General features: G+C 42.1%; 1 protein-coding gene across 2 annotated transcripts in view; it reads right to left on the bottom strand.

Moving 5' to 3' along the window:
- Nucleotides 1-13,433, bottom strand: part of myo10l3 (myosin X, like 3) — a 55,306-nt gene that overhangs the window by 25,915 nt on the left and 15,958 nt on the right. Inside the window, exons 3-11 of one of the 2 annotated variants that reach the window (XM_063496985.1) lie at nucleotides 6,112-6,270; nucleotides 5,141-5,328; nucleotides 4,523-4,657; nucleotides 4,089-4,213; nucleotides 3,974-3,987; nucleotides 3,745-3,829; nucleotides 3,444-3,550; nucleotides 3,108-3,237; nucleotides 1,778-1,896 (exon numbers count right to left, since the gene is read on the bottom strand). In XM_063496985.1, the coding sequence (XP_063353055.1) occupies nucleotides 1,778-1,896; nucleotides 3,108-3,237; nucleotides 3,444-3,550; nucleotides 3,745-3,829; nucleotides 3,974-3,987; nucleotides 4,089-4,213; nucleotides 4,523-4,657; nucleotides 5,141-5,328; nucleotides 6,112-6,270 (1,062 nt within the window). Of the gene's footprint in view, nucleotides 1-1,777; nucleotides 1,897-3,107; nucleotides 3,238-3,443; nucleotides 3,551-3,744; nucleotides 3,875-3,973; nucleotides 3,988-4,088; nucleotides 4,214-4,522; nucleotides 4,658-5,140; nucleotides 5,329-6,111; nucleotides 6,271-13,433 lie in introns of those variants that run through there. The other variant, XM_063496984.1, reaches the window with a different exon arrangement.

Here is a 13,433-nt window from a genome sequence, read left to right as displayed (position 1 = left end):
GAACAGTCTCAGATGTCCTAAGAAAAATAAGAATGTCTCAGTGTTTCCACATTAAGCCAGCGTGCTGTCATTTCGAGGAAACTATCCCAGTTCACAAGAACACATCCACAGGACTCATTGGCCTTTGCATCTTACTTCGGTGTAATGTCTTTGTCATTAGTAAGGCTGTGAAACCGATGAGTCAGCCCTCAGGCTCAGGATGAAATTAGCAGTTCGGACAAAGCCTCTCATGAAGGATTCATTCCTAACGTAAACACAATGCTTCCTTCTAAAATATAGTGAAAAGTTTCAAAATTACACCCTGCTCCTCTGCAATTTTTACACTCTGGATCCAGTCTGCTGGATCCTTCAGCAGCCTGGTTCTGGCCTACAGGCCTTGAGCTTGGCATAAATTCACAAGTAAAAACTAAAAATGAAACTGTCCAAATCATTACTCAAACTAAAACTGATGAGACATCCTGTGGGCTTTTTAAGTACACGCAGTTTCACAGAAGAACATGAAAAGAACATAATTAATAACTTGACACGTTACTTCTCAGTGGTTCGCAGGACAGATGCTACAATGTGAACAACAATGAAAATCTACTTCCCATCCACATTTGAGTCCAGGGTAATTTTCTCCAGCTGCCACTGAGGGAGCTTTACAGCCTGTGTATGAATATACAAAGCCTGAGCTTGCCAGCTACACTTCCTCGACAGGTATTGTGCTTGATTTAAAAACAAAACAGGAGTGCGGCCGTGTGTACTTTATTCAGAGCCACAATGCTCCTGGGCTTTTCAGTAATCCATCACGCCCGGTCACCTTGTACGACTACTGGGAGCGAACAGAGCGCTGCTGGCTCCAGGATCTCCGTCACGGGGGTGAGAAGAATGGCTGCTTGTCCAGGACAAGGGGTGGGGAGGGTATGGGGGGGGGGGGGGGGGGGGGGGGGGTCTACTGCTGGAAGTTGTGAGGGGGAGTGACCCCTGGCTGTTGTGAGAAGAGGTCTTTCTTGCCGACTCTAGGTCTGGAATAATGAACTCTATTAAGAGGCGAGTTGCTTCAAAGGCCAGGCAGAACAAGCAGCAGCAGGGTGACAGCACAAGACTCTTTGTCTGCTGATGAAAAGCTTTCTTGTAGCTTTCGTGTCCCGGTGATAATAATAAAGGTCCTCCCTGCATATTCGCTGACATTTATGAGCGTGAGTGGGCCGACGGGTTGAGCCGAGCCGAGAAGGGATTGTGGCATGTGTGTTCTTGTGGCATATGGTGAAAAGCACAACACATGCAGATGAAAACTTGTGCAATGTTTACAGTATTACAGATGTCAGCGCAGACATTTGAAGCTGAGGGAGACACAAGTGGATTTTTATGCCAGCGTCTCAGTGCCTGGCTGCACTGCCTCCAGAGGAGAAGACTCTTACTTCACCCCCAGTCATTGGTTCTATTGTGCTTTTGACTCAGATCACTATCACGATGGCTTTATTGTGCCTGAAATCTGGCAGACAAAAAGCAGGAAATGGCTGGGAGTCACGCAAGGGGATCTGGAAAGGCATGTGGTGGAGCGTGTCACAGAAAATTGTGTGTGTGAGTGTGTCACCAGGACAGGAGAAGGAGAGGGGTGAGGACAAATATGGATCCACTGCATGATTAAGATTCTTGACAGAGCAGGGTGCCTGAGCTTAAAATTCTGAAATCTGGGAAGTGAGGTTCAAGTGCTTCTTTTCTGTTTCCGTGTTAACTGTGTGATTCATGTAATGAGCAACAGAGGGGGAAATTGGGCTGGATGTGTTGTTACCTGCTCCACGGTGAGGGGGGAGCAGATCTCCTCTCCTCTGAGGATCATGGAGCGCTGGGTCAACACCTCTGACAACTGGAAGGAGTCGAGGCCGAGCAGCTCGCTGACGTTACTCACCACTGAAACAAACACAAGCACACACAGATGTACACTTCAGGGTATCTATCACTTACGCAAACAGTTCAGGTGACTCCTATTCATGTTAAACAACAGATGTGGCATATGCACAGCAATCCTATACCATCTGCAGGAAACTCTACTCTGCAGGCTAGTCTGTAGTGTTGGCAGTCACCGTAGTTCACAGGTTCTTTGGAAAAGAGGTCGGACACAGCAAACAAAGGAGCCTGAAGCTCATGTTACAGCCTGCTTGGCGCTCTGTCTGCTGGTACAATGTCAGTCAAACTCAGGGCCGTGAGGAATACTGCAGAGCGGTCCAAAATCGCTGATAACCCAGTTCTCTACTTCAGAAATTTCACCAGAAACAATTGGACTGAGTTTATTTTGGAATTTTTTTTAACTGCTTGATAAAGCCTGCATAGTTTGTGTATTTTTTCCAGCACTAAACCCACTGCTTGGATCATTTTTTTCATACAAGAATTTCCCTTTGACTAAAGTCTAATAAAGGAATCAGCAAAAGAAAAGAAGCAGCAAATAAATAAACAAATCCAAGTATAACACGCAGTTCATACACATCGTACTGTATCTTCCTCTGTTTGAAAAATTTCTCTGTTTGAAAAATTTCCTGTGTTTGCATTTGTTCATCTAGGGCATGCTGACTGAACTGTCTACAAATTAAAAAGTGTGATTTCTATTTTAGCTTATTTAGCTGAGGCACAGTGGTGGGGTGCTTATCACAGTGGCTCCTCCTGCATACCCTGACTCTGAATTAGATAAGCAGAAGAAAGTGGATGGCCTATTTGGCTGTCCCTTTTTTTAACTTTGAAAATTATATAAAAAAAGGGTTTTTTTCAAAACCTTTTTTTACCATAGAGTTAGAGCATTTCCAGGTTTTTATACTGCTTTTAATCTGTGTAATTCAAAGCTTCAGTAATATGGTTCACATTGAGAATGTGTCATCAAGAGCACACACCCAGGAAGTGACTCTGTGGTGCCCAGAGACTGTCGACTGAAACTCGACACCTTGGATACCAATGACACACAAAGTAACCACTGCCATTACTAAGTGCACCGAGCTCAACTTTGAGGCAGGCAAATGAAGCAACAACAGACCAAATATTCAGTAGTGCGTTCTACACAAATTGATACATGTACATAAAGTTTAACACACCACCAGATCTTTTAAGATTTTGGTATTAATTTCTTTTTCTACCTCCTTTGGAAGTTATCTGAGCTCCACCGGCAGTCATGAACTCAATGTTGCCCATCTGGAGGACTGCCGAAAGCAGCTTGAACACGTCCCTGATCTCCTCCTCATTGAATTCCATCACTTTCAAAGCTTCCTGCAACACAAAGTTACACAGACATGCTACAATAAGGAATCCTAAAACAAATTAAATGCATTAATTAACATGCAACCACCTACAAACCAGACCCAATGTGAGATTATCAAATAATGATGGAAGCGAGGTCTCTGACTCATGAAAAAGAGTTAGAGCGCCCCCTGGAGGGGAAACAAATGATGTACAAGAGTCCTTTTCATCCTCACCATCACACTGTTGAAGAGCTGCTTGTCGTCCAGACTGCTGTCCTGCACGCAGCCCGACTGGCTCAGGTAGTGATACGACTCAGGACCTTCAGACAAGAGGTACATATCTGTGACACAGAAACAGACAAAGTAGATGTAATAAAACACTTCAAACAGACAACACAGAGATGTTATTTCAGAGGTAGCTGTAGAGATGCCCCAAAGTACATATTTTCAGGATAGCAGTCACATAGCGGTCATATGTCTTCACTAAAGAGGTGTTTATATGGGTATCATAGTCAGTCACAGACTAAAAGCCAACCTCTGTGGTCCTTGTCTGCCCCTGCTAACAGTGCGTAGAAGATGTGGTAGTTTCTCTCACCGGGATTCTGTCGGACCACGCGGTTCTTGGAAAGACAGCGTGATTAGAAAAACTGCTACAAGTACTTTACGACTGAATGAGTTATTCCGATTACTTATTTAAACACTGGTGTCATCGAAGAAGACTTGCTGAAGATACTGACTGTATCACAAGCACAATATAAGCTTACCTTTTCCAGCAAGTCTGAAAGTTCAAAGTTAAGGAAAAAGTTACAGCGACTCGATCATCTGTGCAAAATACAATCTTTATAGTATGTGAGAGTTGATTTACTGTATGAAGGATACAATCAATGATGCAACCTCCCTGGATGTTTCCGTTTTGGGAAAAGTGGAGCTGTATGAACTTCCCGAAGCGACTGGAGTTATTGTTGTACACTGTTTTAGCATTCCCAAAGGCTTCCATGATGGGACTACAGAAAGAATAAAGACAATCAAGCAAATCTGTTACTATAAAGAAGCCTTTAAAATGTATCCGGTGACCACACACTGCAGTGACGGTGATGTGGATCCAGATTATTTAATAATATCTGAAGCTGAATTAGGTTAACATCACTGCCACTGCCACTGCCACAAGCTGTTTGGAGAGTTCGAACTGGTATTTGAGGGTAAGCTCATAACAAAATTTTTATCTTACCATGCAAATAATTTTAATTTAAAAATCAAATAACCTAAACATTAAAATAATGACTTGCACCTGGGGAGATGCATTTACACAGTACCTGCTCTGGACGAGGGCCTGCTCCACCCTGGTTGTCCTCTCTGAAGGAGGAGTACCTGCTGAGTTTTGACTCATCACTGAAAGAAACTTTAGCAGCAGCTTGGTGCTCTCTGTCTTCCCAGCACCGCTTTCCCCACTGAGCATGCAAAAAACAGAGAAGATACATAAACGGATCTGCTTGAATCTCTCCATGCATCCATTTTCTTAACTGCGTATCCAGTTCAGAGACGCGGGAGCTGATCTCAGCTATCACAGGGTGAGAATCAGGACGGGGCTAACCCAGAGAGACAGGTAACCATTCACACTCGCATGTACGGAAACTTTAGAGCCACTGCTTAACCTAACATGACTACAGGAACCCACAGGTATGGAGAATATGCAAACTCCACCAAAAGATTTGAACCGAAGATATTCTTGCTGTGATTCAACGGTGCTGCATTCAATCTGTCAACTGTATTCTTTACTATGTCTATTCATACAGTATTTTTGGGAAATGCAAGAGAACATTTTTCAGATAGGAGTGCCTATTTTGCAAAGGTCAAAGGAAGACTACGATATTCCATATTTCATATTCTGTTCTTAAGATTTATAGTGCAGCCAATAAATTTGCAGGACTCACCTGATGAGAACACACTGGCTGTCGTGTCTCTTCCACAGGCAGCGGTAGCACTCGTTGGCCACAGCGAAGATATGAGGAGGCAGCTCCCCCATGTGATGTTTGCTGTACAAGTCGACAGCAGCGCCATCGTACAGGCCTGCTATCTGCTTATAGGGATTTACTGCTGCCAGAATTGAACCTATGTTGGTCTGAGAGCAGATAGATGAAGGAAGAGAAAAGAAGTCAGAGGATAACACAGGTGGTATGAAAGAACACACTAAAATGTATAATTCACTAATTGCTTTGCTATTCATTGAGCTCTGCAGTACAGTTAGTGAATACTCCTAGTTCAGTGGATTCACTGAGTACCTGCATTCAGCAATAGTATTAAACTACTGCCTATGGCCTAGTTTGCTGTAAGGATGATAATATTTTAGGATCCATTGCTTCTGCTCGGGTAATGCGCTTTGGGAAAAAAGTCCCCCACACACAAAAGTGTGTTTGTGGGTCATCCTTCCACACAGTGATACTATTCTCCAATGCCACGAAGCCAGGCTTGGCGAATGCTCCGAGATGAGCTCAGGAGATAGGATTTCCAAAGGCATAGTTAATGTGTGTCTGTGGGGAGTGATTATTTTAATAATACCTGGATAATATTTCCGTGGAAGCCCAGAGCTTTACGTTGAAAGCAATCCTGGGGGTGAGAGTAGGTGAAACAAGGATAATAGAAATCCTGTTCTGAATACACGCACATTATTCCAGAGTTTATATGTATTGTAAGTATTATTTAATATTATTAAACATCACCCTGCCCCCCAGTCCTCTTTGTTTGTCCCTGTATTACTTTCTGACCATTTTCCAGTATATAAATATATCCTCCCCTGTTTTGAGACATGTTCTACTTTTCACCGTTCCTCACATTATTTATTCCCAGAAATATTGACTCACAAACCTCAAGTCAGGACTCTACTGGTACACCAATGAACACTTACATAGATGTTGTCTTTCTGATAGCGCAGAAACAGATTGTGCATGATTGCCGCTTCGTGCAGCTCTGCCAGTGTGGACATGTCTTCCACTCCATGGATGCTGCTGGGGTGCATTGGGTACACCATCTCCCTGTTCAGCTCCTCTTTTTGTAGGCAGATCACCTGTAACAGCAAAAGGCACACGTACGCAGACATATATGTTAATATGAGGTATTGTCAAGGTTTATATGAGCCCATATGTGGAATTGCACAAGTTGTTGTACATTGAAGCTGCACCATTTTGTCTCTGCACAAGAAAAGGAGAGTAAACCACATCAATACCTCCTGTATTTCACTAAAATTAAACTGGGATCCTTTTTCATTTTTTAGTAACTTATAATTTAGTGGCATGAACTTTGTTATTTTATTTCTGAAGTAGAGAGTACCAATAAAGTTTAAAACCATTGTAAAACTTTAGCAACACAATAAATTACCCCATGTTTACTTATGGCATCTCTAATCATGGCTAACAAAGACAGCAAGCAGCCAGCTACATCAGGGTTTGAACAAAACAAGTTATGTCCAGGTCACCTTTAAGATGTTAATCAAACTCCTGACACAACATCAGCCTTCCGCTGCATGCTTTGGTGACAGGTAGATCAGAAATATCACTCAGGAATACCTGAAGTAAAATAAGATAGACTGCACCCCTGATATGTGCCTGTCTGTGCCTGCTGCCAGCATACCAGGCAGGCAGAGAGCCCCTGTCTTACTCATGCCCGGATGCTCTTTCACGACCTCTCTCTGGGTGAAAAATTAAGGGATGGATAAGATCTAACGGCATTTATATAATGGAAGTGAAAGAGTGAGAGTAAATAAGGTTCTTGCAGCCTTCTAACCCCAGGTTGCTCTCTGATGCATCCATTGGAGTGTGAATGTGTGTATGAATGTTAGTTAGACAGCACTAAAAAAAAAAAAATTGTATGAATGGGTGTGATTGAGTGAATGAAGTTGTGTAAAGCACTTTGAGTGCTCAGATAGATAGAGTAGAAAAGCGCTATATAAGAACCAGTCCATTTACCATTTACCATTCTTTGGCTATCAGAACTCTAATGCACAAGATAAGAGAGCAGAGAGACCACAACTATGTCAGTCGCCTGATGGGAAGCGGTGTCCAGATCAATACTGATGGATAAGAGGCTGTGGCATCCCAATGCACTACTGCTGCTCTCCTGGCATGTTCATGTGTGTCCCAGCTGGGAGGAGACACTGTGTCTCAGAGAAACACTGAGTCAGCAAAGGCTGGCTGATGAGGCTGCTAATAGACTGTAGTCAAACATTTGAGGCTCTGTTGATTCTTTGAAAGTAGATCTAATGAACATGAAGTAGGACTATATCAAATCTTTCCTTTAATAGAGCATGTAAATAGTAGCCTAAGTTTTTGTTCTTGTAGATGGCATCTGGAGTAGCCCCTCTGTTTTAAGGTTTGATGTGCTGTGCACTCATAGATGGTCTTGTTCATACATCGATTGTAAAAGTGGTTATTTGAGTTCCTGTTGCCTTCTTGTCAGCTCAAAGCAGAACAGGAACACTCGCTGTAAACCCCTGAGATCATGGTGTATGAAAATCTCAGCAGCTGTCCTTAATAAATTGGCCAGTGAGTGCACATTATACCTTTATAAAAATCAGCTGCATGAAGATAAAGCATATGACCTGCATTTTCAAATGTGTCTTATTTTGTAAAGCCCTTTCTGGGATGGCATACGTTAGAGTCTGAATATCTTAAATAATCACATGTGCAGTTAGTAAATCTTTTTAAAAAAATGTTGATGAGGCCTTTTATAGTAAGTAACACAACTCTCACTGAGTAGCCTCGTACTTTTCAGCTTTAGAAAAATAATAGAATGGGTGTATGCTGAGATAAAATCACAACAACAATGTAGTCATCAATGTTTCTGTGTAATTAACGTTTATAAATGAGTAAAGACCTTTGAGAAAAAGCAGTTTGTGCAATGATGTCATTCAGCGAGCAGAAGTTTGCAGATTTGCAGCCAGATGTCCTTCAACATTTGGCTTTAACCCCACCCTCTCCTTTGGCAAATTGGTGCAGATTCACTATGGGGCCTGAGTGACTAATAAATCAGACAGGCTTTTCACTTTGAATACATCCACAGTCAGCATTAGCATTTACACCAGTCACTTAAAGGGACTGATGCCATTTTTAAACACTCAGGCTCTGATGGATTTTCTTTGGTTTCTTTTTCTTTTTAAGATAATTACTGAGACCGCCAAACAAAAACGTGGTTTAAAAAGCGTTTCTGTTGACACTGATGACAAACAGCAGATATCTACAATAACACTGACTGCTGATGTTAGCATTCACCAAATGCAAGTTCAAAGCAGCTTTAAGGTGGCTGGGAGCAGAGTGTAACACGGGGAGATAATTTACCTGTCTGCATTTTTGTGTATGTCGGGACATAGAGTGGGTGTTTGTCTCCGTGTCACATTATCACCTTGTTTCTGATCTTCTTTAAATAACTTGGAGCTCAGATTTCACAGAGTGAGCCGCAGGGACTTTTTGCTCCCTGAAACATCAGAGATGCCCAGGGGCAAACTGAGCTGAAGTTTTTGGCATCAAAAGGTTTCACATTCCTCTGTTTTGCCCCACTGTGGTCTTGATTTCATTGTTGGTTGCTTTCCTGTGAGAGAAGTTTGAACTTTCTCCTAATAGCCACAGCTCATCAATATTTATCGTTATTAATTTGTTTTCAAATGATTTATCGACTGCACGAGTTCCTCTTGGGGAAAAGATAAAAGACACCTGAGACGCATGGATTTCTATTTTCCTCCTTTCAACGAAACCAAATGAAATCACAGCTTGAATTTATTGTTAAATTTGTCCATTTAACATTTTTAAGTCATAACCTTTCAGATGAGACATCCCTGAGACAATTATCACAACGCCTGTTCCACAGAGGGGGCAGCGTCACCGCTGTTAATGATTGGAGTGGTGTAATGATGGAAACTATTTCATGCCACTTACAACGACATGATTGATTAGCAAAGCTGTCTGCGGTGCAAATTGATCTTCTACAAATGGAGGCTGTATGCACAAGAGAGCTATGATGCTGGACACACGAGCAGCACACAAAGCAGAAAATGCAAAAAGCAAAAAGCCTCAGTGTTCATTTATATGATGACTATATGCAGGATACACCCTGGTTGGGTCGTCAGGCTATCACAGGGCTAACACACAGAGAGATAGAACAGCTATTCACACTCATATCCAGACCTACTTCCAATTTAGAATCACCTATTAACCTAACATGCATGTCTTTGGGATGCAGGAGGAGGCCGAAGTCCTCGGGGAAGGCCCGCGAGGACAAAGGGGAGGCACGCAGGCTTCATGTAGGGTGGGGACTTGAATCCAGGACCTTCTTGCTATGAGACAACAGTGCTAACCACCCCGTGTTTCACTTAGTTTCTCTCTTAATTTAACCTAATGTCCTATACAACTCAGTGAACAGACATATTTTACATAATTTTCAAAAATTTAACAGATTAGGATTCAGTGCGGACGCATAACTCTACAGGTCATGTGTGTTCTGCATATGCAGGTGTTTTGGGTTTCCTTGAACTTAAAGTTGTAACTCTGTTTTATGGAAACTGGAGTAATATCTCCAGTTTCCACAAATCATCATTACTCTGGAGAATTTACTGGAGATATGGGATGGGAACCTCCCATAACGCATGTGCCAAAAAGCTGCAGGGGCCTGGGTTTGAGTCCATCTCTCCCTACTTTCCTGTCTTTGTGACACTGTGCTTTTAAAATAAAGAGCTATCCCCCACTCCCCAAATATCAAATGCTTTGATATAGACTACCCCACGTATAAGGTTAAACAACCTGTTAATATGTCAAGATAGCGATAAAGACATAATGCATCAACATACATTATGATTTTATTCCATTACACAGAACAGCTACACTGTTGAGCCTTACATGACATATAAATTAAACAAGATAACTTCTGTATGTGGGTAGCTGCATTCAGGAACCCTGCCACAAGCCTCAGAGAGACAATCAGGCTCGTTTTGTTTTGTTTCCCATCATTTAAAGACATGATATTACATAATTGTTGGCAAAATGTCCTCCATTTCTGTTGACTCATAAAAAAGTGAGTTGCACTTTTGCAAGAAAACCTCTTTATGGCTGATTTTATTTGGTAGGCTGAGCAGAGAGAGAAGATTATTTTGTTGAAGGCCAAGCTGTAAAATAACGAACATGAGAGAAATTTAATGAAAAGTTTGACCACTGCGGCTGTACTTTTTGTGTCTTGTAAGCCCACAAAAAATTGTCATAATGTGTGCATGAAATACAAATAAAAGAATATGAATAAAATCAAACTCATTGGGTTGAACAGATGACCTGTGTCCTGAAACGTCTCTCCGAGGGCCCGGACTGAAGTTGGCCCCAGGCCATTTCCTCCATGTCATTCCTCCTGCACTCTATCTCTGCTTTCTTGATAAAACAATACATTAATCTAAAATAAAAATGATTATATAAAAAGAAAATCAATGGATAGTCACATTCATGGTGTCCAGGTGTACCCTGGCTTTCGCTCTGGGGTGGCTGGGATAGGCTACAGCAGATGACTTAAAGAAATAAATAACTGGCAGATTGTTTGGGGTTTTTTCATCCTTAGAAAGAAATTTATATAACATAAATTAAAATGATACAAAAATTACACAGACTAAAAGGAAGCAACAGCAAATAACTGAGTTTTAAAGTTGTTTTGCAGCTGTATTGCTCTTCCCTTTTGTTTCCTCTTCCTTGAAACCACACCCTGCTGCTGCGCTTTGTCCAAGCAACTCTACTTAATATTCACATATAGGTGGAGTCAGGCTCTGTGGCTCACAGCACTTATGCTTTAATGTCAGCTGTATTCAGGCCTTTACTGGGGCACATGGACAGACACAAAATCACAAGCTTCTGGATACAAACACAGTCTTGTTTGTTGCTGTTTTGCCTCTCTCTGTTTCCCTTTCTCCTTTTTTTAAAAACTCTGTCTGAGTCCCTCTGTCTTACAGTGAATCCATCTGCTGCAGGGGGATCCCGCCCAGACCCAAGAGAAGAGAGGCGGTGAAGGGGGTGGGGGTGAGGCTTGGTGAAAATATGAAAAGAAATAACAGAGAGAGATTTTTTACAGCTCAAAAATCAGGCAAAGTATCCATGCAAATCCAAATCCTCAAAAACTATTTTGTTTATCAGACAAACAGATGCTAACAATAATGTTTGTGTTATTTCTTCCAGCTTACTCGTGAATGTGCATCACTCACATAAAGGCTCACATAATAGCTCCATTGACTAATTATCCAGAAAAGGCTGAAGGGCCATCAATGACCCATTTAAAACTGCAGACGGCATGTCTACAGGCTCTGGACAACTTCAGGATTCACACTGGATAAGAATAGGTTTTTCGCTCGAGTTAAATTCTTAATGTCATGAAAAAGGCTTTTAGTGTACAATCAACTCGGGACAGAGGCTAGTTTATTAGGTAGCCATCTTAAGACCAGTCACCATTAACTGAGGCCATCAAAAAGCAAATGTTTTCACTTCTTATTAATAAAAATGCCATTGATTTTCTCAGTTAGTCAAGCCACAAGCCACATGCATTTTGTACTGTATGTGTAAAACGATTCATTGGTGGTTGTAGACTAACACTGGTCAAGTGGGACAACAATGACAGCCCAGCAGCAGGTATTCGGCTCAGGTGGCCGATCCTCTTTCTGCTTTTCTTTACATGTAGACTCCTCTGGGGATAACTCACACACCGTTAATCCAGCTTGTGCCATCTGGCCACAAACACACACACGGACACACAGATGGATCCATGCACTCAAACACACAAAGACATTCACTCTGCTGTATTTTACCCGTCCGGTCAGGACTATGGCAGTGATGAATGCTGATATGATGGCTAATATGACAGGAGCCAGGTCAGCCTGTTAAAGCCCAGGCCGTGTGGGTAAAGAAACTCCGGTGGTGCTCTATGGAGATAAGCTGGGCATTCAGGCAGGGAGCAATGGATAATAGTATATCCCAACCCCCGAGTGGAAAATGCTGCCACAATACATTTAACAAACACCCTCTGATATGGTAGGAAACAGACACAGGCAGGCTGGCAGACAACACATATACACAGACACAATACCCTGGGCTTGATAGAGAAGCTTAATTAAATAAGAGACAGAGACTAGATCAGTAAGTGCCTATAAACCTCAGAAGATACTGTACGTCATCCAGGAACGGGGGATGACATCAGGTCAGCTAGGAATCCTGATGGTGGAGACGGTCTGTTTCCCAATCTCACATTCCTGGCATTTCTGTTACAGCTTTGAAAACAGAGGAGAGACACATGTGCCTGGCTCAATAAGCAGCATCCACTGCTCACATGTTGAGATCATATGAGACCAGCTTCAGGCCACCATCAATGCAGTGGTCCTACTACCAGTCAAAAAAAAAATGGAGCACCACATAAACCTAATGCTATTTTTTTTAACTCCCACTGAGGGTGGTGGAATATTTTGGGAGTAGCACTCCACTTCATTCTCCAGTCATATTCCATTACCCAGAGTCATCCCTGCCCTTTGGACAGCACATGGTTGATTGCATCGCTTCCACAGACCACAGAAACACCGCAGAAGATGCTACGATGGCCCGAGGATGAGTAAATGTGCCACGTATACATGTTTCAATCAGCCTGGCATGTTCTGATGACAGGAAATAAACAGGGAAATTTATGTATATATATACACACAGATTATTGATTGTGCATTTATGGTTCACTGTCTGAGGTCAAAGAACACCAGCACTGAAGAAACTAAAGTGTTTAGTTGCCTCTATTGCTTCCTGAATGGCAGAATGGAAAAAAGTCAGTGGTTGTGGTAGAGTCGCTGGCAATGAACGTTCACTAGGATCTAAGGCGCCAGCACTCTGTGGAAACCACACTGTGTGACATAGATCTAATAAACCTGAGCAGGATATCAAGTTCAATGCATGTAGACTAAACGAGAACCAACACGCACAGCTGCTAGTCCTCCACTGTTCTTTACTCTTTACTCTCAACTATATCTTTGATACAGTCATGATGATAACAGACAATAATCCTTCTACATTTTTCTGATGTTTCTTTACAATTTTTTTGTCAACTTGATCACATTATTTCATGGCACATTTCTATTGGTTGGTTAGCAGATGCAGGTCTTAGCAGCAGTCAACTAAAGTCACCTGATTTGTTTGTTCCAGGCTCTCTCTGAGAGTCAATTAAAAGTCCTGAACTCACACA

This window comes from Pelmatolapia mariae, linkage group LG16_19 (genome assembly GCF_036321145.2).
Source record: "Pelmatolapia mariae isolate MD_Pm_ZW linkage group LG16_19, Pm_UMD_F_2, whole genome shotgun sequence".
In the NCBI taxonomy this organism is placed as follows: Eukaryota; Metazoa; Chordata; class Actinopteri; order Cichliformes; family Cichlidae; genus Pelmatolapia; species Pelmatolapia mariae.
Note: the sequence above shows the minus strand (reverse complement) of the source record. Positions and strands in the feature narration are given on the sequence as shown.